Source organism: Callorhinchus milii, unplaced genomic scaffold (assembly GCF_018977255.1).
Source record: "Callorhinchus milii isolate IMCB2004 unplaced genomic scaffold, IMCB_Cmil_1.0 Scaffold6, whole genome shotgun sequence".
Taxonomy (NCBI): Eukaryota; Metazoa; Chordata; class Chondrichthyes; order Chimaeriformes; family Callorhinchidae; genus Callorhinchus; species Callorhinchus milii.
Window position 1 is genome coordinate 21,400,642 of NW_024704747.1, and position 23,464 is coordinate 21,424,105.

The 23,464-nt window shown below is 37.9% G+C and overlaps 1 protein-coding gene and 1 non-coding gene across 4 annotated transcripts in view; both read left to right on the forward strand.

Annotated features, from left to right (window-relative positions):
- pgap1 (post-GPI attachment to proteins inositol deacylase 1) overlaps window positions 1-23,464 on the forward strand; it is a 32,802-nt gene that overhangs the window by 2,271 nt on the left and 7,067 nt on the right. Inside the window, exons 3-22 of one of the 3 annotated variants that reach the window (XM_042336158.1) lie at window positions 209-384; window positions 2,078-2,249; window positions 2,929-3,089; window positions 3,979-4,031; window positions 4,397-4,463; window positions 5,110-5,215; window positions 5,663-5,721; window positions 5,805-5,900; window positions 6,627-6,676; window positions 8,404-8,469; window positions 10,510-10,561; window positions 11,437-11,517; window positions 12,738-12,813; window positions 12,905-12,978; window positions 13,075-13,126; window positions 13,676-13,742; window positions 14,015-14,123; window positions 14,616-14,654; window positions 22,505-22,598; window positions 23,122-23,212. In XM_042336158.1, coding sequence (XP_042192092.1) covers window positions 209-384; window positions 2,078-2,249; window positions 2,929-3,089; window positions 3,979-4,031; window positions 4,397-4,463; window positions 5,110-5,215; window positions 5,663-5,721; window positions 5,805-5,900; window positions 6,627-6,676; window positions 8,404-8,469; window positions 10,510-10,561; window positions 11,437-11,517; window positions 12,738-12,813; window positions 12,905-12,978; window positions 13,075-13,126; window positions 13,676-13,742; window positions 14,015-14,123; window positions 14,616-14,654; window positions 22,505-22,598; window positions 23,122-23,212 — 1,741 coding nt within the window. Of the gene's footprint in view, window positions 1-208; window positions 385-2,077; window positions 2,250-2,928; window positions 3,090-3,978; window positions 4,032-4,396; window positions 4,464-5,109; window positions 5,216-5,662; window positions 5,722-5,804; window positions 5,901-6,626; window positions 6,677-8,403; window positions 8,470-10,509; window positions 10,562-11,436; window positions 11,518-12,737; window positions 12,814-12,904; window positions 12,979-13,074; window positions 13,127-13,675; window positions 13,743-14,014; window positions 14,124-14,615; window positions 14,655-18,751; window positions 20,087-22,504; window positions 22,599-23,121; window positions 23,213-23,464 lie in introns of those variants that run through there. The other 2 variants (XM_042336159.1, XM_042336160.1) reach the window with 2 other exon arrangements.
- trnal-caa lies at window positions 20,078-20,150 on the forward strand. The gene has a single exon. It is a non-coding gene; the product is annotated as a tRNA-Leu (tRNA).

The window sequence follows — 23,464 nt, forward strand, 5'->3', positions numbered from 1 at the left end:
TTGGTCACTCAATCCACGACTGTTTGAAGGACACTGCTGTGCACAAATGGCTACCGTGTTTTGCCCACAGAATATACAGTCCATTCACTTTACAGTACATTCTGTGAAGTGCTTTGAAGACATGATAAGGCGGTATATCAAATGCAAGGATTATTATTATTAATTAGAATTTTGTTTGCTAATAAACCCTTTTGTGTTTGCCTTTCAGTTCGTTCACTGGGATCTGTTGCACTGAGGAAAGCTCAAAATATGTATTACAAATACCACTTCGATTTTTTTAGCGTTGACTTTAATGAAGAACTGGTTGCACTTTATGGCGGTAGCCTGGAGAAGCAAACAAAGTTTGTACGTGCATGTACAAAGGTCATTCTTAACCTTTACAAGGTAAGGGCCAAGATTTGCCTTTCATAACATTTATGAGGTGTTATCCCGCATCCGCATTATTTACTTTGTAGTAAACCAGATTCTTATACACTTCTTAATTGGGAAGATCCATGAAACAAGCTTGAAATTTGTGAGAATTAATTTACAAAGAATGTACAGCAGAGAAACTCAGCCCAACCATTCCATGCAGGTATTTATGCTCCACACGAATCAATCTTCCCTCATTCAGAGACTCTTTCCTTCCTGTCTCAACCAAAATAATGCTAATTTAGCAAAACGTTTTGAGTGACTTTAAATTTGGATCCAGAAGCAAAATGTCTTTTACTGAAATAACACTCTGAAATCAATTGATGTCATTTTAAAAAAAATTCTAACTTTATTGATATTGTAGTATTTTGTAAGGACATTTGTGGAAAACATCATTTAAAAAAAACATGTACCATCCAAATCAAAAAAGTACAAATGATTACAGCAAGCCATGGGCTCAGATTTGGAGTACATGTGCTCAGGTCATCGGCATGGAAACTGTTCATGACAATTTGTGTTAGTGACCCTTCAAACAAGATCAGACTGACATAGCGGTTGGTGTCCTTGAGAAAGTCAATATGTGAAGACCAGTTATTGAACTGTGTGTACTTGGGTTGTTCCATAGTTGTTCTTGTAATTTGAAGAAATATTCAACATTCTTGGGGTTTGTGAATTAATGCCAGCTTTGTAGTGTGATGTGAGGTTACTTTCGGGGCAAAGAAACTAGTTTTTCTAGGGCCTGAAGAGCTACTCAAGTCTGAATTGCTCGTAATTTGTCCTGAAGTAAAAATATTCCACTTGGCCAGTATGGATGATCTTCTGAGTTATGTGTTCAGGTATGTTAGAGAAGAAAGTTTATTCTGCTTCGCATTTGTGATACAGCTCACTTTAGTACCTGTGTTTGATACTGTCGCTGAGGGAAAAATATGCACACATTCCATTCCCTACAATTGGTGCCCCTCTCCAATTTTTGAGCAGAAATTCACCAAACAACAAAAACAAATCTTTCGTGCGATGATGACTTTTACTGTACCAATGCTAGATTAACTCCCCAAGTTTTTTTTTTGTACAGTAAGTTGGCTTAAAATGGGCCTGTAAACTAGTTTATGGAAATAGGTCTAGAACAATTAATACATGCATGGACTGTACAGCATCCTCAGCGCACCATAGCAAATGTTTTAGTACGGTTGGAAAATTCAACTTAACAGTCAGTCAATAGAAAAATAAGTTTCAAGCTTGGTAACCTGAAAAAGCTTGTCAAATACAATACCACCATGTTTATCCCTCTCTGAATTGCCTTTCTTGTGATATTCAATCTCTTACATACAGGTGCATTGAAGAATTTTTGTAGATTAACTTTCTCTGGTTAAAGTTCAAGTGATACATTTTAGTACGTGGATGAGTTCTACTTCAACCTAAGTATTTTAATGTACTCTACCAAGATTAAATTTTCAATTTTGTTTTCCAAAGCAGTTTTCGAAACGTTTTATCAATAGACTGAAATGTGCAACTCCATTTAACTTTGCTCATTTTTTCAGTTTGAGCTTGGCTGAAAAGATTCACAGTGCATTATATCACCCAGAAGAGTTTAATATTGTTTTATTTTTTGAAGGAGATATGGACAAGATATTTAGTTTGCACCTTTTTTATTTGTTTCCATCCACAGAGTCGAAAGGTTCCCCCTCACAGTGTTGCTATTGTTGGTCATTCAATGGGTGGCATTATAGCTAGAGCACTGTTCACTTTACGCAACTTTGACCCAACACTGATCAGTCTTATTATAACTCAAGCAACACCTCACATTGCACCAGTCCTGCCTCTAGACAGCTACCTCACAGGTAAGTCTGGAAGCCGACAGTGGTCCGTATCTTTGTCTGTCCAGCACCGAAGGACGTCCTCCCATCCTGAAAGGCGCTTTACAAATGTAATTTTGTTGTTGTTGTTTACATTACTCAAGTATCTATTACTTAGGCAAAGTTTATGTTGGTAGTAGGTAGTGCTGCCATCACAACAGGAATTACACCAATAAATATGGGAATGGGAACGGTTCCCTGAAATCCACTATTTTTACATGGTTTTACTCCCTATATTGTTAGATCAGTGCTGCATCCAATTGACACACTGGCATTGACCACTGACGTTTTAACAACAAGTATAACATTTGTATAGCGCCTTTCACGTCAGGAGGACATCCTAAGGCGCTGGGCAATCAGTGTTTAGGACCTGAGCTAGGGTTTGGGATCGGGGAGGGTGGAGGGCAGGGGGAGAAGTAGGGTGACCGAAGGCACAGTCGAATAAGAGGGTCTTGAGGGGGTTTTTGAAGGAGGCATCGGAGGGGGCGAGGTGAAGGTAGTGCAGCACAGAGTTTCAGAGGGCAGGGGCAGAGTGGCTGAAGGCCCATCTGCCAATGGTAAGGCGGGCGAGGCGGGGGATGTGACGCAAGTCGGAGCCCGCTGAGCAGGCTTAATCAAATTTGTTAAATCAAACTTGAATTAAATAAATTGTTTTTCTCTGCAGACTTTTACACCGCTGTAAACAGTTACTGGATTCTCAATGAAAAAGACTTGAGAAACGTCACCATTCTTTCTGTGGGTGGCGGTTTCCGTGATTATCAAGTCCGGTCAGGTCTGACTGTTGTGCCAAGCCTGGACGCTTATAATCATACTCTAAACGTTGTGGTAATATTTTTTCTCCATTTGCAGTTATAATTGTTACATAAATTTCACAGTCACTACACTTTACAATATATCATGTGAAGCACTTTGAGGTCTCCTCCTGATGTGAAAGACGTGAAACGAAAAGGAAGGATTATTATTTATTAATTTGCTTCCTTGTTATGAAAGGACTTTGGTAAAACACTTACTAAGTAACTAGCTCCCAAAATGTTGTTTGCAATACATTAAGTTGGTGATTGGTTGGGGTGGGGGACAAATTAGGGGGAATGTACCTCAGTACGATGTAAAAGCAGTAAGCAATGGCATCAGCACATTTTCTAAATCAGTAATTTATTACATTTAATTGAAATATTCGAAAACTAAAGGAATGCCATTGCATGGCTATTTAGTAGAGTTGACTGCAGGAATACTACTTTGCTGACTTGTGGAAAATAATGCTTCAGTTGGAATGCAGCGTTTCTGCTCTTACATTTTGCTGCTGTGGCTTTCCAATCATCTGAGAGTGATTTTGATCCTATGTCTGGAGTTGGTTTTAAAATATCCTATGTTGGATTGGAAATGCAAATACTTTAGTAATGTGCATGTAGCTAGTGAGTACAGAGCATTTCCTCCACTTCACTTGATTGAGCTCTCACACAGCATTTGTTATGGGGGTGTCAGCCTGAGCCTGGACCATGACCTCAAAGCTGCCGGTCTTGAAGCCACAAGTTTCTGATACAGAGGTGGGAGGTGCTACCAAAAGTCCGAGCTGACTGGTTATGGAGCAAGAGTCTTGGTTCAAGCCTTCCGGACAGGAAAATATGCAACATTACAGTATTAAAATGAGAGAAATATTTCACAATGTCTCAAATTACATCCAAATGTTCTTAGCAGTTTTTTTTATTCCACTCAGACATCAGCAGTTCCAATGGCATGGCTCTCGACAGATCATCTTTGCATAGTTTGGTGAGTATGAAGGAGTATAAGGACAAATGTTAGTCTTAAAGATTCAGCAAGTCAGTTTATTATCAAAACTTCAATAACGTATGTTACACTGAACATCAGCAAAATCTGAATATCGTTTATGAGACCGTTTAGATATGAGCAAAGCAGCCGATCTTGTTGGGCTCTGGGTGCAAGAGTGTTCTCATGAAGATTGGTCACTTGGGCAAAGTAATGGAGGCTGTTGTCATTTGTGCAATTCTAGAAGGAATTTCTAGCTGTTTATACTATGCAGATAAAACATAACTTGCTAGAGTTTTGAGCATTAATATTGTGTGTGAAGTAAATAAAGCACGTCACTTTCTTTCTTGTCTGTGTCTACTTTTCAGGTGTAAAGAACTGGTGCTGGCCACTATCAGAGCTTTCTTTGATCTTATTGATCCTCGAACACATCAGGTTGACTTAATTTAATGTAAAAAGCATTTATTCACTATAACATTCATTAATTGAGGTTGCTAATAATTTTCAAAGCCTAGAATAAACAGTTGTGTGAAATGAAACAAAAAAAACTTGCCACCTGATAATCACATGAACTTCATAGATTATTTAATAGTGAACTCATCAAATGAATGTAACGCTACTTTAGTGAAAGCGGAAGATTAGTGAAAAAAAATTGCTACCCCCACCCCTCTCCTGAGTCTCATTGTGCTTCAACCATCTTTAGATGGAAGGTAGCAAGAAGCAAAACTCCCTCTGAAAAAGCCATAGTTTCAGTAAACCGATTGGATGAGATTTGAAAGAAGATTCATTCCCAAAGGTGTGCTGGCTGCAGAGTTGAACTAGATTGGTGTTGCCTCAGTACTTGATTCATTTTACTGAAATCATTTTGACCACGGAGTTGAGGAATTCAAAACTCTGCTGTATAACAGACTTTTGTATTCATAAAAATCTAAAGTAAAATTCAGCAACAACAACAAAATGACTGTTTGAATAGTGATGATTTGTTTTCAGACAATGTCTTAGCTGCTAAATATACCTTAAATTTTTTTGTTTAAAAATAAGTTCCAGCTTGCTGATGGTTTGCGGATTTGTTTATATTCAGATAACTACTGATCCGAGCCAGAGGATGTCTGTTCTTCACAATCGTTTTGTCAGCTACTCACTGAAAGCCTCTAAGAATAAGCCCGAGTCTTCAGTCACAATCTCAGGTTTGAAGCTTACTATTCCTGCCGCTCATTGGTCAGAGCACTCGCCTCACGTGCAAGAGACCTGGGTTTGATTCTTGGTAGGACGAAACGATGGGCAAGTTTCCTGACTCCACACACCTCTATTTACCTAGCAGCAAGTAGGAACCCGGTTATTAGTCAATTGGCGGATCGCTTTTCCATGGGTACTAATTCCTTCAAAAACATAATAATAAATTGGTCTCTTCACTCCACAATTGTTTGTGGGACACTGCTGTGCGCAATTGGCTGCCCAGTTTCGCCCACAGAAATATACAGTATACACTTTACAGTACATTCTGTGAAGTGCTTTGAGACGTCTCAAAGACGTGATAAGGCGCTATATCAAATGCTTGGATTATTATTGTTTTAAATGAGGGATTTGGTAAACTTGTTAAAAAAATTTTAAATGTGCTTATGTTTTTATTATAGGTTCACTTTCCAGGTGGACAGAAATAAAAACAAACCGATGGACTTACACCAGTCCACAGGTACTGAATGCTACATTTTGGAACTTCAGCAACATTTCTGATCTGTTTGTCTTTGAAATTATATCAGCAAAAATTTGTTTCAGTTTTCTGCACAGGACCCCGAGGCAAAATATTTCCTTTTACCACTTCCAACTGAGGGAGAATCAGATAATAATCTTTATTGTCGAAATATGAACTTGGTAAGGAAACCAACCTTTTTGATCAAAAATTCAACAATGATAAATTTTGCATAAGAATGCATCTTCTCTGCTGTAAGAAAAGTAAATTACATCTAAGTGTTCTGTAATCGATTCAGAAAAATAAGTCTTGGCTGGGAACATCTATATTTTTAATCGAATGGTTATTAATTTATTGTTTGGCTTTGAACATCACACAGAGATCTACCAGCAGCTATTTACTAAAGTATGATTTAATAACCCTTGATGATGCATAAAAATGGATAAAGAGGATTGCTTTGATTCTAACATTGTGTTGCCAAGATTCCAGCAGTTCCCCAACAAACACTCTGCGGTCCTCAACCGTTGGCCCCTGCCAACATTCGTCTAATACTTTCTGGAATTAGGCAAGCAGGATGCGTCTCTCCAGAGAATGCATTCCATTCCAACAAACTACCTCCATGCATAGGTGGTATACATAGAATTTTCAGTTTGGTTTGGATATGCTTAAACTTGGTAAATAATAATAATCCTTGCATTTGATATAATGCCTTATCACCTCTTTGAGATGTCTCCAAGCGCTTCACAGAATATACTAAAAAGTTAATTGATTGTATATTTTGTGGGCGAAACGCGGCAGCCAAGTTTGTCTTTTACATAAGCATACTTTTGTGCCTCAGTTCAACATCTCATACAAGTCCAGTGAATTGGGAATGACTGACACAAACACTGGATTTTTTTAATTGACAGGACACCAGTAACTGGATCTATGGCTGTGGAAAGAATAAGGAGTCGGTTTGGTAAGTGTTTTCTTGATATTAGCTTTCACATCCTTTTTTCTCTTTTAAATGAGATTAGTACATATTTGAAAGTCTTGTTTTTATCTTCAAAACTACATTTAAATGAACTCAAACACATAAAAGAGAAATAAAAGCAGATCCTTGTTTGATATGAGGTGTGTGTATAAGTAGACTGCAATGTCTGGTATCCTCAAGCAGTTAGTTTCTAACTTGGAAATTCCAGCTATAGACTGCTTAACACTCGCGCTCTCTAGCTTTAGTTGAGTGCTTTACGTGTTCTTAGTCAGGTTGCTGGATGGGAATCCTTGCAGAACTGGACAATATTGAGGCCATACTGTTTTTAATGCACCTGCTGTGGACCGACTATAAAGTGGTATTGTTGGCAGTCAAATTGAAGTCTTCAGTGTAAACTGCCCCTCCTTCTGATTGCGGAAAAATGAATGAGAATTTTTTTATTATAGGGATAAATAATTAAATGTTGTGTGATAAAGTTATTATTAGCTGATGCATTTTATTATGAATTCTTCAGTTCAAAGTTAGTAGCAATATCCGTATTGTTCTTGTAGTGATGGAAGCGTATGACTGGAAACAAAGACCTGAGCAACTGGAATTACGTGTTTATGCAGCTAATTTTAATAAAAAAACGCTAATCTTGATTTGTGGTATGTTCACATGACCTAATGCCAAAGGCTGGCACAAGTGTATTTATAACCTAATTAAGCATAATCTTATTTTCATATTTGTTATGTGGTCATTTGGGGCTAAAATTTTATTTATACTGAGCAAGACCAGGATGGAAGATGGTGGCATCAAGAGGAGAGGATATAATCCTCCAGCTGTGACACCAGATCCGCTGATCTGTGAGCTTGTTTGTCAGACATAAAGGCACAAATTTCCTGCAGCTGAATGTCAAGAAGATAGAAAGCGATACTCCTTGGCTTATGTCAATGTCTTCTTTCCTGTGGCTTTGGCCTCCTTAACCTCTCTGGCCTATCCCTAAGACTTACTGAACCTGTACGTAATCTAGGTGTCTGGTTTTCCTTCCTATCCCACATCCAGTCCCTAAAAAGGTCCGCTTTCTCCCACTTCCATCACATTGCCCCCCTCTGACCGTAACTCACACCTGACAGAGCTGAAACCCTCGTCCACGTCTTTGTCACCTCACGCCTCGACTATTCAAATGTCCTCCTTGCCAGCCTTCCCAGCCCCACTATCCACAAAATCCAACAGCACAGGTTCCTCACCCTCGTCTACAAATCCTGGCACCTTCCTGCCTCGCTGACCTCCTTATTCCCAACACCACCACCCACCACCCCCGCTCGACTGGATCAGGCCGCCTGCACGTCCCTCTTCCCCTCTGTTCCACCATTGGCACCATGCCTTCAGCCACGACTCCCTGAAACTCAGAAACTCTCTCTCAAACTCTCCGCCTTCTCCCTTCCTGGTGTAGACCATTTTCAGATCACACCTTAAGACTTTCCTCTTCGACCGTACCTATGGTCACCTCCCCTAGCTCGGTGTCGGGCTCCATCACTGATAAACGCTCTGAGAAGCTACCTTATGTGAAGGCACTATATAAATGCAAGTTATTGTTGTTGTTGATGTATGACCTCTTGACATAGTTATTATGGGATTTAATATTTCTCCAGCATTCTCAGTTCCTATCAATAATGCCAGCAAAGCCATGTTATTTTCTGAATTTATGTTTTCTTTGTTTTCTATAATAGTGCTGGGAAATGGAACCCTTTCCCATTTTATGCTCTCAGTCACCGTTTCAAGCACTTCAGTGTTAGGTATGATTTAGCTGATTGCAATGCAGGTCTTCCTTCTGCATTGCTTCATGTAGCTGAACCCTAATAGTGGAAAAGCACTCCCTACTTGCATCATTGCATGTTGCGACTGTGTAGACCTTTTCCTTTTTCCGTCCCCCTCACTCCCCTGTTTTCCATACAACTTAAACCAGATGTTTGTAGAAGCAATGTACCATTGTAAAGATGAAATATTTCTAAGCATGTCATTGCCCCATGCATTTGTAGATGTGCTGATATTTCCCCTTCCTCTTTGTACAATTAGAAGTATGGTAATCTGCATTATATATTTTTTTAGGAGTGGTTTTAAGTAGACGTCAACAGATATATTTAATGATTGACAAGGATGCAATATTCAAACAGATGAACATAAGTTTCACTACTGAAATTCTGATGCTGTTAAGTGTACAAAACTTGTCTGCAATAGTTGGCCCATGGGATTAATGCTCGGTCCTTTGGTGCTTATCTATCAAAAAGAAACATGATTAGACCAGGATGATGCAGTATTTTTTTATTCGCTTCCAAGCTCAGGAATGCCGAGCCCATTTATAATGATCCCGTTGCTTCCCCACTGAGATCAGCAACTGAAATTATTGATGAAGTGCACAAGTGCAAGAATTGCCCATGGCTGGACAAACTCACTGCTCTGGGCAACCAGGGTAATGTTGATGGATCGACATTAGAACATTGGGAGATGCTTGTTTAGAAAGACCAAATAACGTAAGGTTAAAGAAGATTTCCAGTAATCAGTGTATGTTCCACAAGTGTTGTTTGACATATGAAGAGGGGTGGTGGGGAGAATCAATGATAAGAAATTGGGTTAGGAATTTCTACCTCTTCCAGAATTGAATCCTGAATTTGAAAGTGAATATACTGTACAGATGTGGAAATGCTATATGAATTGAACTAGACTCACATTTCATGAGGTCAGAAAAATTAATTTAATAACCAAAAGTCCTTGCTGTCATTTGATACCAATTGTACGAGTTAGGTCTCGTGTGAGGTAGTTGTACAAGAGGTCAGTGGGAACCATCGTATATTGATCACAAAACTTTGCAATATTTTTGCTTGTCTTTATAATGGAAAAAGTGAAAATAGTTACAATTTATGATCAGCACATGATAAATCCCAATGATAAATGACCTTGATGAGCTGTTCACTGCCAAACAATTGTTGGCTGTTACACAATAGTTGGCTTAATGATGTGAATGAATTGAATCTAATGTTACGAAACTGATCACCTTTCCTCTGTGCAGTTTATGAATATCACATACAATGAGTGCAATCAGGTGTTGCAGACTGCAATCTTGTGAATTTGCGGAAACACCAATTTGATAATGATGAAAGGAATTCAGTGGCACCAAATAACAACTATTGGGAATTTGTCAGATATTGCTAGCTGTATTCTAAATTTGATTTTCTCTGCATTCCCAACACCAGATTTGATTGTGAGATTAAGATTTTTGATCATCTCGGACATGTCGTACAAATGATTTGTTTGTTCAAAAGAGAGAAAGATTGATACTTGGGAAGTAAGGAGAAAAGACAGGGAAATGGTATTCAAAGACAAAGGCAAAACAGACTTGATTGGTTGAATTTTTACTTCAACTAATTCAGCTTCAACTAATTCAGAAACAAGATGAAATATGCTGCAGAACATTGTTCGTTTTAGCCTTCCAAAATAGAAAACAAAATAAAGATTTTATTCTATATTTATTAACCCTGATCCTTTACACTCTTCATGTTACCTTTTCATTTCCCACGTTTGGTATTTGACAGTGAAGAAACGCATCAGATTGTTTGATATGCATGGTTGTTGATCTGCTCTTGCCTATCTGTACATATTCTACACTTTCTTTTTTAGATTACTTTCCTCACTTTTTATTGTTTGCCTGGGAATGTAGCACGAGTTCTTCCCCCCCCCCCCCCCCCCCTATTGCAGTGAATGTCAATTTTGCTGTCTTTTTCTTTTACCAAAATACATTCTTTGTGTTTTTAAAAAAAAAAGCTAATTTTCCCACGCAGCCAAGAAGGCATTAACTTGTCTGGGAAATCAGAATTGCTGCAGATGTTTAAGGTATGTTTTTATTTTCCTTAAATGATTTAAATTATTCAAACAAAATAACCAAAAATTAATTAAAGTGATGCTGCATATAGTTTTGACACAGCACTGAGTACTGAGTTAAAATCTGTTAGATGACTTAAAAAATGAGTTAAAATATTGGACCAATAACTAATTTTGAATCTTGCTGTTAAAATAATTGCATATTTTGGGGTCCTTTACACAGCCCAAGGTTCTTCATTGACTTCTGTTATATAATGACTTGCAGGTGTGCTTTACAGTACCATTGCTATGGGCTTGAAAAACAATGTTTGGTTTATAGAAGAATTGCGTATTTAATAAAAATTTTTTTTTTAAAAAGTCTTAGTTATAGATTGTTAACTATATGAGGAGGCAACACCTGACGTAAGTAAAGTGAGGGGCACACTGGAGCATGACCAATAAGTTATGAGACATAAAAGATATGCTTAAAGAATCTAACATACAACAAGAATGTTTGTACAGTAATAACACTGACCAAGAAACAAACTTGGGAAGTTGTATTTATTTCAGAACTGTATTTAATATACAGTTGACAGTATACCTTAATCAGATGTATCCTTACTAATAACAATGTTCTGAAATTGCTCACTAAAATACATTAGGATTAATCTCTTAAGTTTCAAAATTCAAAATTTTAACTTAAACTTTCGGTTAATTGTTGGAAAATATTGAGTAATCTGATGAATTTCGGCAATTACTTTGACTAAATGCCCGTTGTATACAGGTAGTGGCTTTGTCTGTGACTTTTATCTTCCTGATTTACTAGGTGCACAGTTATTGTTACTAGTTATTGACTTAGTCAACCCATTGTTTTTCTTCTAAATCCGAACCTACTGTTTGTTCTTTAGATAGTGAAGCTTAAACTGGAAGAGTATCGTTCTTTCTCACATTTTGTAATTCATATTTCTACGACCAGTGTTAACAAACAGGTAAGCAACAAATAACAACAAAATTACATTTGTATAGCGCCTTTCATGTCGGGAGGACGTCCCAAAGCACTGGACGGACAGAGTTACGTCTCGAGCTCGGGGTCAGGGTGGAGGGCAGGAGGGGGAAACGGAGATCGAAAGCACAGTCAAAGAGGAGCGTCTTGACATAGGTCTTGAAGGTGGCGAGGGAGGGGGCAAGACGGAGGGACTGCGGGATGGAGTTCCAGTGGGTGGGTGCAGAGTGGCGGAAAGTCTGCCCGCCAATAGTGGGGCGAGCGAGGCGGGGGACATGAAGTAGGCCGGAGCCTGGTGAGCGGAGGGAGCGAACAGCATGGTAGAGGGGTTAGGAGGTTAGGGAGGTAGGGGGGAGCAAGACCATGGAGGGCTTTGAAGGTGAGGACCAGGATCTTGAACTGTATCCTCTGTGTGATGGGAAGCCAGTGCAGTTCGGCAAGGATGGGAGTTCGGGAGAGGACACAGGCTGCAGAGTTCTGGATGATTTGCAGCCTGTGGAGGGATAAAGGAAAACCGCACTAATTCTTCTATTTCATTAATATGCAATACAACAGCTTGCATTACATATAAAGCTAATGCTTTCTCTAATGAAGCCATGGATGCTACGATGTGCTGTATTAAAATCTGTTACCCTGAGTTTATGCTTATTTTGATCTGTAGATCTTGTTTTTTTTTCTTCTTGTAAAACAAACTCGCTTTTGGAACATTTAAATAGTTTCCCAATAGAATTGTGCTTGTGCTCAATCAAAGTACAGCCTTTAAAATCTTTTTAAAAATCTTTTTATCGATATGTAAGTTTGAAAAAAGGTCAAACATTTTGAAAGCGTGCTCACTTGAGCTGAAAGCTGATTTTATTGTTGTATTTTAAATGAATGCAGCTAATTGTTTTTGGTCTTTACTATGGGCACATACAACCATGTCTAATAACTCAGCTTGTTTGTAATAATCCCAGGCAGACTTGTAAATGGGGGATGCCCTCAATCCTGCAATCCTTGAACATGATTGAAGAGGTACAGTCGATTAGCTCTTTAATAACATCAACAAGTTTAGTGGCACATTTAAGGACTTTCGATTCTAAACGTCTTTTAGTTTAGTAATTTGTTGAAATTGACTGCAGTATAAGAATACAAGAGTTTGCAGCAAAATTTCATTTCTAAACTTACTTCACAATTATAAATGTTTCCATGTTCCCAATTCTTTCACAGTTGAGTATAGAGTGTGAATTCTTCTCAGCGGCGTCCAGAATGATGTCTACACCAGTCGTGCACATCCTCTCTTTTGGTATATTATTTTTTCCTTTAAACAATGTTTCTGGACACTTTGTTAACTGTATAAGTTACTTTGAGAAATTAATTGCATGCTTTCTATGTAGGTGTTTCTGCCAGCAAAGTTGTTATAAACTCCACCGGTTTGATGTATGTTGTGCAACTTCAGGAGTTTAACCAGGTAAAGTATATTGCAGAGAAAATGTGCTGCATGAAGATTTGTTTCAAAGATTGCTCCAACTTTCAGAAGTTTTACTCATCTTTCTATCCTATTTAGATATATCAGGCTTTTAAAATTCAAGTGAAGAGAGATTGCCCGTTATCTAAAGGTAAATAAGCCTTCTGAAGTGTATGATATTGATAAAGTGTATCTGTTGTTTATTGTAAGTTGTCACTCCCTTTCTGATCAATTGAGACACTGGTTTATATCATTTTTGAGAAGCTTGCTTTCAATGCTTAATTTATATGTGATTCAGTATATTTTGTGTCATGGGGTGGGGGGGTGGATGAAGACATAGTCACTGTGAGTAGGCTGCTTTACTGTCACAAGGCATCACAAAGTGACCTCAGTCCTGTTCACATATTACACTTTCCAGGGTGTATCAACAACAACTTGAATTTATATAGCGCCCCTCACGCAGGGCAATGTCCCAGATTGTATCAATGGATGACAATAAAAAATGGAAATCCTGCTTCTCTTCCCCCCAACCCCTCTATTCCTTGCTTTGATGAGTGCAAATAAAATAAGTAAATGAACGCAAATGTGACTGGTATTTTAGTAAAAAACTGGAATGGTCTCAGTTTACTTAATTTTCCTGAATCATAACAAAGTGGTTGATTTCTTTACATGTATTACGTGGAACTTCCTTCTCTTACAGAGAAAAAGGCTGATATATACAGGTTTCATGTACCATGGTCTCATGAAGATTCTGTCATAATGACAAGGTCAGTATTCTAAATAAAGGGTTTTATGCTTTCACAAAACTATTATTTCCCGAGGATATCTGGAGGCACAGTGGGTTAAAGTGCAAGGATTCGTGCATAAGCTGCATTTAAAAAATGCACTGATCTCATCTTCGCCAAAATAGCTGTCACTAAACTTTACCGTAAACTGTTAAGTGCTTTGACAGGTTTTGATGTCATGAGGTACTGTAAAAATAATGCAAGGACTATTATCTTTTACCAGTATTAACTTACGCATGTTTTATTGATTTCAGTGGACCGTCTTTCACAGTGATCTCTGCCAAACTGCAGAGAGCAAGACCTGCAAATGACACCTCTGTACCAGAACTACAGCTTCACACATCTGCCGGCTGCCAATATAAGGTAGACACTGGCTTTTTTGTGTTCCTACCTCCTACGCTTTGAAGAAGTCTCTGACATTAAATGTGGCAACATGTAGGCAACCATGCTACATGTTTGCCAAACTGAGGCATTTGGCAGATTTCTTTAGTTATAAAACTGAAAGCATGCCAGACAGTCCTCTCAATGGTAAGCTATGTGGTTTTAGCTGGTTAACCTCCCAACAATACCCCAACGCATACTCTGAGGTCCCCAAGCCTTTGCTCTTGCCAACTTGCGTCAAATATTCTCTGGAATACTTAAGTAGGATACTCTGGGAAGAGAGTGTGCAAAACATGGGAATTTCCATGTGTAGGTGGAAACTATATTGAACTTTTTTAGTTGGATACACTGGTCATGGGTAACACCCAACTGACCAAACAAAAAAAAATGTGTTGATGTATACTGACTTAGCTTTATTTTATTGGAGATTTCCACTTATTTCTGATTCTCAGCATCTGTTTGTTCTGTTACTAGATAACGATTAGGACATCTGTCTTTGAAGTACTGGGACAGGTAAGGTGATTGTTGTGTTGTGTGTGAATTTCCTTGCTTCTGCCATAACAGTCTGGTTGAATAATTGTTATCCTTCATATATTTATCTTTTTAAAAGCAAAAACTTGTACATACAGATCAGTTTGCTGACTGAATCACTCCTTTCTTGTTGACATTTCTCTACTGCTTTGGGAGAGGACTTTGATATGAAATATGTATTTGCTATGTTGCCAAATGAATACTTGGACTCCATTAGAGCATGATATCTTGACCCTTACCTTTTCACAATTAACAGTCACTACTGCAGGTAGCATTTAACCTGGAAGCTGCCATTACCTCAGGTGTTTAAAATGGACAACAACAAATTACATTTGTATACCTGGCTGTATGACAGGTGACATCACCATAGTGCCTACATGAACTAACTAAAGCCTTAATACTTTTCTATTTTTTTCCAAACCTGTGTAATTGAATGATATTGTTACTTTTTGTGATTCTTCATCTTATTCTGAGAAGGTTGACTTGCTTGTCAAGTCACGTAAAACATGTCAAGCTTCTCCGAATAAGATTTTTTAAAAAATGTTCATTTTAGTTTCTCAAAAGCACTGCATCTTTGCCGGAGTTCAATGTTTCTGCTCCAGGTGCTTAGGGAGCCAATCAATTGCTACAGCAACAGATATCAGTCCATCCAATAACAGGAACTAAGATACCAAAAGTGAAATGGAAGTAATCCAACTTTAAAAGGAAGGTTTAAAAGGTTGCGTTGTTTCAAAACAATTATGTGGTACATAACATAAGAAAGGACTTTAGAAACTTGAGACCCGCCAAAAGAAGATGGATGTTAAAGAAAAGCTTGCAACTAGTGTAGGGATTACGCTGCTTGAAACAATGCAATATTGCTTCCAGTTCTAAAAGATTTATATTTCCCGCACCCATTATCTGTCTTGTCAAAGAAAGAGTACAGAAATTCTTCCTATGCATTTACTTTTCCTGTTGTTTAAAAGCCTGTCTCATAACCAACTCTTTTGAAATGTTCCCTTGGGGGTTCTCAAGGTGGTCTTGGCAGTCAGGTTCTAGCACAATTTGCTTTGTGATTGCTTGATTTTACTGGGTTTTTCAAAGGGAATTGCAATACAAAGTTCATCAATTAAGCATCAGTAAATGGTGAGTAATGAAGGCTTAAAAGTCAAATTAAGGCCATCAGTGATGACAATCAAACAGTAGGAATGCTTCGTTTTAAGTACTTGAGTCAGAGTGTAGACATTTGAATTTCATTGAACGAATCTCAAGCATTTGCATGAGTGAATTTATTTATTATTTATTCACTTGAAGTACAGTATCACCACATTTGTAATGATGATATTCAATTAAACAGGCAAACTGATACTCTGCAAAAATTCTACAATGCAGTGCCACAACACAACAATAGCCACAATATCGAAATTTGCTGGTGAGAAGACAAGCAAGTGCCATTTAAATGTTTTGAGCTGGGTTTTAGTGTGAGAATGGCAGGTTAACACTGTACACTTATGGCACTGTGTAATGGGGGCAAAGCTTTCCGCACTTTACCAGCCTGCTGCTGATTTATCAGACCCCCTGCAGACTGTCTTTTGTTTTGATGTTAGTCACAAGTGGCAATGTACAGTGTTCCTTTCTATGGCAGAACAAAGAACATCACTGTTCTCAAGTAACCCACCACTAACTACAAGGAGTCTTTGCACTTTTTGACATTACCTTTGTTGTAATTTAGGAAACTGACTTGTTTCATTATTGATTTTCAAAAACACATTTAATTCAGTTACATAATTGAAGGCTTCTCCACCTTGTATTTTCGTGATAGCACTGACCTGCTCATACTGAATGGCAGACTGCAGGCATCACTGTCAGTTTCAGACTTAGCATTTCAATAAGTGAGGCTTAATAAACAATTGCATTTGAGTGATTTCAATATGGGGGGAAATTCATTAAAATAAATCCGAGAGGGCATGAAAAAATGGTTGAGCAGGAGGGGAGGTGGCATTTTTTTTAAGCAGAGCTCTTAAGATTGATTGTTTATCTTGTTTATCTCCAACAAGTATTGTCTCTGTCGGAGTTGCTTTTTGATGCATGTTCCACAAAAGATTGATGAGTTTTAAAAGGTCAAACATGATGATTATTAAACGCATTGTCCCAGACACTTGAATGTGTCCTCTTAATTGTAATCTTCCCTGTAGTATTTAATTTCTACTCCCTATTAATTTTAAAATGCGCTCACCTACTTTAGTTTCTTGCATGCAAAGGAACATTAACTGAACAGACGAGCAGGATTTTTCCTCTGCAGCTCTGCAAGAACTTCATTCACCTTCTGAATTGTGTTCTGCTTCCCTGTGAGAATAGGTTTTGCTTTCACTGGACGTCACACTTTAAAATCAAATGAGTTAGTCAGACCCAAAAAGCTAGCTTGAGCTTGGGGTGTTGGAAGTCAAGCGATAAAAATGCTACTGCCATGCACTGCAGCATAGTCCTATAATACGTCATTGTTTTCAATTAGAGCGCAATTTTACTATGACAGTCGGGTCTCTCCATGTAGTCTGCTAATGCATGAATGCTAACACACCGACCTGTCATGGTCATTACACAATTGCTGTTGGAAATACCTCGGAAAATTGCATTGAAAATAATGCCTTGTGAGTATCTGAATAGAATAGTAGTTCTTCAGGTGGACTGCGAACTGTTCTGGACCTCATTCTGTTTCCCTCCCTCACTGAACAGATAAATTTGTGCCTTTATTGTAGACGTATTCTTTGACTATATTTGTAAAGGGTTGAAACTATTGTCAGGGATTTTTCCTAAATGTTGAGAGGCTATGTGACTTTGATTTTTTTTTAAAGTCTCTGTTTTCATAGTTTCACCCCTCTTGCGACCTCACATCCGATAGTTTGAAATGACGACAAAATGCAAATGATGATGAGACATTGTAAATCTATCATAAACCATTTTTTAATATTTAATTCAAAATCTAGCTTGTAGTGAGTTACATATAATTTTTTATTGGGCTTTTATATCGTGCTTCTCATGCAGCACATGTTCATTAGGAGTTTGGCACAGTTCCTAGCATCGTAAAGTACAAGGTAGTCTTAATAATTGTTTAACAGCCCTTTCCTTTGAAAATACCTGTCATCTCCAGTAAAATGCAGATTGGATTCATCTGATTTAGTTAGTGTAGTTGTACTGGGTTAGATTTGAAAATTGTATGGGAAGCAGCCATGACGTTAATTGCTTGGTTATATTTTCAGTAAAAGCCTGATTTATTGTGCTGAATAAAGAGAGAACTCATTTTGTTGTTTTATTAGTGGCAGAAAATACAATCCTACTGGGAAATAAGCTGTATCTTTGAAGTGCATCAAGACATTATCTTGTATGAAAGATGCTACATGAGTGCAAGTTGTTGATTTGTTAAATATCTGAATAAAATCTAGCATGCAATATGCCACTAAATGATATCTACACCAGCCACTCCTGTGTGCTATACCACAAAAATATTTTTGTGTGAGTAAAAACTCTTAAGTAACCTACTCATAACTTTTCTTCACACATTTTACATTCAGGCATAATTTTATGGGGTTGCATTTTACGGCATTACTTTTTAAGACTTTCTCAACCATAGATCACTTATTGCAAAACATCAGTTGTAACCGTGCCAACGCTTGACAATAAAACCCTTCCTTCACATATTTGTGGGCAGTAAGTTGTGAAATTAAATTCAAGGTAATCACCAGATTTCTTTTCCTCTGCTAAAGAGATTGAACACTGCCTTACCTTTTTAAGGCAACCAGACGGAAATGTTTAATGATACGTTTACTGAGCCTCAGTGGTTGGTTCTTGCTTGATTGTTAAGTTGTGGGAGTGCAGTAGAGGCTACCGGTGGTATTTCCGGATTGGCTGGTTTTCCATGTGTAACTCTTTTATGTTGGACTGGTGATTTATAAGGGCATTTGTCAACATCGGAGAGCAGTGTAACCAAGAAGACTACTGCTGCTCCACTCTGGCTTACAAGAATATTTTGGGTGATTTTGAAATGTGAGAGTTTCACCCACTCCTCCTTTCCCTCCCCACTTATCACGCAAACACAATTTTAGAGTTTGAAGATAAGGTATGAGATGGCTTTGGCTGAGGAGACGCATACCCTGAATGAAGAAAATGTTAGGAAACACACAGCACTGCTGCAGAAACAGGACTCCAAACGCAATTGTCTCATCAAAGAAAATATGATTACGAGGGAGGAACGCTGCAGATATCTTACACCACTGAAAGTGGTGGAGATAGAGAAGTGGAGACAAACTGTGGTGGCAGAAAATGAAATGGCACAGATGAAAATGAAAGTCCCAAAGTACAAACTGGCACGAGAACTGGTTCTGAAGGATATGGCAAAGGTTCACATCTGTTCACTGAGCTCATGTGCGGCTGAAAGAAATGTGAGTAACAAGCCCCAGGAGGACAAAAGAATTGCTTTGCACAAAGAAAACCGTAAGCAGCTCAGAACCGCTGTAAGTACGTGTAGGTCACCGCAACTTTCAGCGAAGCTCACCTACTCATTCCTGGGGAAAAGATGCACCACTGCTTCATCAGTCAGCCCGATGTCTGTAGAAGACCAATTTTATAAAGTGGGTGCTCGCAGCCCTTCTCTTCGAAAATACCTGTGGTCCCCAGTAAAATGCAGGTTGGATTCATCTGATTCAGCCAGACGCACAAGATTGCTTCATTTTGGTCTATCCAGGTCAGAACTCGTAACAGCATTTCCACAGATCCCTAAATCCAAGGTTATCTGTTGAACAAGGCAACGTGAGCATTTTTATATTGTCAACCTGCAAGATCCAACCGTACAACTGTGTGCTTTTTTAAAAAAATATATACCAGGCAGGATATTACATTGATGCCACATTTGACTTGAGGTTTTCCTTACCTGAAATATATAATGTAATGAACTCTGTATTCAGTTGAAGAAAACACAGCTGTCAGTATATACTTGGGAATCATCCTTAATCAAGGGTTGAAATGAATAAAAGTTGATGCTGCAGCTTAGAGTTGACAGATATTCATTTGTATTTTCTGTTACGTATCAATGTATTTATTTGAATCTAGTATTGCACGTTGCAGTGTGATATTCTCTCGCATTGGAGTTTTGTTACCATATTCTAACAATGCGACAATTAGCAATGAAGAGATGATGAAGCCTTTTTTCCTCAATGGCTTGTGATGGGACTTAAAACCTGTGCTTGTGTACATGGTTTCCATAACAACAGGCAGGAGCCTGAGGTTTGATACTGAAAGCTCACAGATCTATTTGGGCTATTTCAGGCCAGACTAAAATTGAATGCTCTGTTGATTTATTTTTCTTTGCTGCTTCCAATCATATTTGTTAAGCACTTGGGGTCATTTATCCTACGTGAATGGGGCTGCATAGGAGTCCTGTAGTTTAGAGGTGAGAGCACTCGCCTCAAAAGCGAGATGACCTGGGTTCGAATCCCCGCAGGACGAAACGTTGAGCAAGTTTCTCTACTCCACACGCCTCTGTTTACCTTGCAGTAAGTAAGAACCCAGTTGATAATCGATTGTCAGATCGCTTTTCCAGGGGTAATAATTCCTTTAAAGCAAATAAAAATAATTTGGTCACTCAATCCACAACTGTTTGTGAGACACTGCTGTGTGCAATTGGCTGCTGCATTTCGCCAACAAAATATATGGTCAATTCGCTTTACAGTATATTCTGTGAAGTGCTTTGAGATGTTTCAAAGACATGATAAAGCGCTATATCAAATGCTAGGATTATTATTAATACATGTTGCAGTGTGATCATCTTTGCAGAAGCACTGCTGTTCCTTTAGAATTCATTTCCCCCTTCCAAGGATCCAGATCAAACAAAGACTTTTGGGATACAGAGAAGAAACAGAAATCCTTCATTCTGCAGCTGACCTAATAACCTTCGTTTGGGAGCCTGGCCCCACCGAGCTACTTACAATCTTAAACATATAATTTCTTCAACTTTCATTGTATCACCAGGTATTGGACTATTTGTAAGATGCATTCTGATACTCTTTTAATTATCCCAGTTTGTTGTGTTAGAGAGCTTGTGTTATTTATTTCAAGCTTGATGTTGTCTAAATCTTCTTTTAATAAACTCATTTTGATGACTAGGCTGAAGTTTGTGTCCCTTTTAATAATTCTGTTTTTCAAATGGAAAATGCTGTATAACTAGGGACACAGGATAGGGTGTATGTAGCAATATATTAAGAATATGAAAACGGCATGGTTTAAAGGTGCACATTACTTGGAAAGGGTTATTTTACCCGAAAAGGACACAGTTCTAGTTCATAAGAGACATGGTAAGTTTATGTGTATAGGATCCAAGTTGTAATTCTATGAAAATATAGCCTTTACATTGTAACAACTGGTATTTGTAAAACTCCTGATAATTTCCTGAAAGGAATTTCATAGGGCCAATGAAACAGTGCTCATTCAAGAATCTTCTTGGCTTTGTCTTTCCAATTTTCTTTTATGTGTGAATACAGAGGCTAAGGCATTTCTTTTTAAAATAATCACAATTACCCTCCTCATATTACCCTTTGGCCAATTAATTATGTCCAGAGAACTAGTGAAGTCCTCCTGACGTGAAAGGCGCTATACAAATGTAATTTGTTGTTAATATTTAACTGCCAGCTTATACATATAAGACTACCTTGGGTACAGAGCTCTGAGACGCTATCCTACGTGATGGGTGCTACATAAATTCCAGTTGTTATTGAAATAGTCGGCCAAAATACAGAAAGAGTTTGCTTGCCGGTTGAGAACTTTCTGTACCTTCAGTTGTGCTACATTTTAAATTATTGGAACCTTCTACATGTTTATACTGTAAACAGATTTGGGCATTGATAAGCTTTATTTGTATTGAAATACTCAACTGTTACAAGTAGGAGGTCACCTGTACCTTTGTGGGCAAATGTTCTTGAAGTATATATAAATCAGCGTAGCCATGTTCCTTTAGCCATCATGGAACGGTAATTCAAACAAAGCAACGTTGCTTAACTTTGTTTCAAAAGTACTAGGTTAATTCCCAGTCAAAGATTTGGAGTTGCTTCCTTCATGAGTTTAAGATTGAACAACACCTTTTTGGTCAGTCAACAAAATTAATGTTCTTGATTGATTTATGCCATCAATCAACAAATATTCAATCAAGAAAAAAATTGGAAATGCACGATTGATTGAACATTGACTTACCTGGACTAGTGCAAATGTTCAGTGGACACTTCTTGATGACCCGTGGGCCACTTTCAGCCCACGGCCCATGGGTTGGCCTCCACTGCTAAAAGTATTTTGTACTCACCTGCAATCTCTAACCCTAGGGGGCATTGTAACTGCTAAACACATTAACCAAATGAGTTGTTGTTCTTTTATGAATATACTTGGTTGAAAATCTTGGTATCCAGACGTACAATAGAGATGGATTGAATTACAATTTGATAGCACTCAATTATTGAGATACTAGTCTGAGAAATAGTGTGCAATATTTGAAGAGTACAAGTTTTCGAGATGCCAGGTTTGTCAGCATACAAACTATGACAAAATCCTATCCAGTCTTTTGATGTATGAATTGGTGATGGCCTTATCTGTTTCTCTCAGGCTATGTAAAGATAGGGCTTTTTGCCATTTAGTAAAGACTGTAAAAAGGAACAGTTGATTAAATTGATGTATGATGTCTTATGTATATAATAATAAATCTATACCCATGACTTTTATGGTGTATGTATAATTTTGATAAGATGGTTGATATCTAGTTCTGTTCAGTTTTACTTCAATGAATGGTTGTTCATCAAAATGTGCCTTTTTTATTCCAGTTATTCCGTTTCCACGGTGTATATCTTCCCATGTATGTTGTTGCAAACATCCTGTTAGCATATGGAGGACAGTTATTCCATCTTCATAATAAAGGTAACTTGTGAGCATTTTTTTTAAAAATACAAAAAAATTAATTTGCATAAAACAAATATAATTTGGTGTCAAAACATGTTGTATTGAACAGCACAGAGACTTTTGTTTACGTAGCAGTCAGTAGGAACCCGGTTTGTTAGTCAATTGGCGGATCGCTTTTCCAAGGGCAATAATCCCTTCAAGTTTTTTTTAAAAAAAAATTATTTGGTCATTCAATCCATGACTGCTTGTGGGACACTGCTATGCGCAAATTGGCTGTCGTGTTTCGCCCACAAAATATACAGTCAATTCACTTTACAGTATATTCTGTAAAGCACTTTGAGACGTCTCGAAGATGTGATAAGGCACTATATCAAATGCAAGGATTGTTATTACTACTATTATAGAATGCAGCACTGAGTTGCAGATTCCAAGTGTATGCGCTTCATCTCTGCGTTTCTGAAAGGTTAATTTTGCCTCAATTGTAAAGTTAAAAGCCACTTTCTCTAATTTATTCTAAAATATGATTCTCTTCTGTTTCTAGGTCATTGTTTGGATTTCAATGTTGTCTTAAAACATTCAGCAAAACCATATAAAGTTATTCCTTTTGTCCATCTTTTTGTTTTTCTTTTACGGTAAGTAGTATTTTGATCACAGTTTGTTCAACAGAGAATGAAAAAAAACACTTTTGGATGCTTTAGAGGCTATGTTCAAACTCTGCCAATTCATTTTGAAATACTCGATTGGGGATATTACTGGTAACCATAACATTATTTATCTTCTGTATATGATAAAATCTATACCCATGACTTTAAAAGCCTAATAGTTGGATGCCCGTCAATAAAGGTACTCATTATTAACATCCTATTGAACTGTGAGATGTTCTG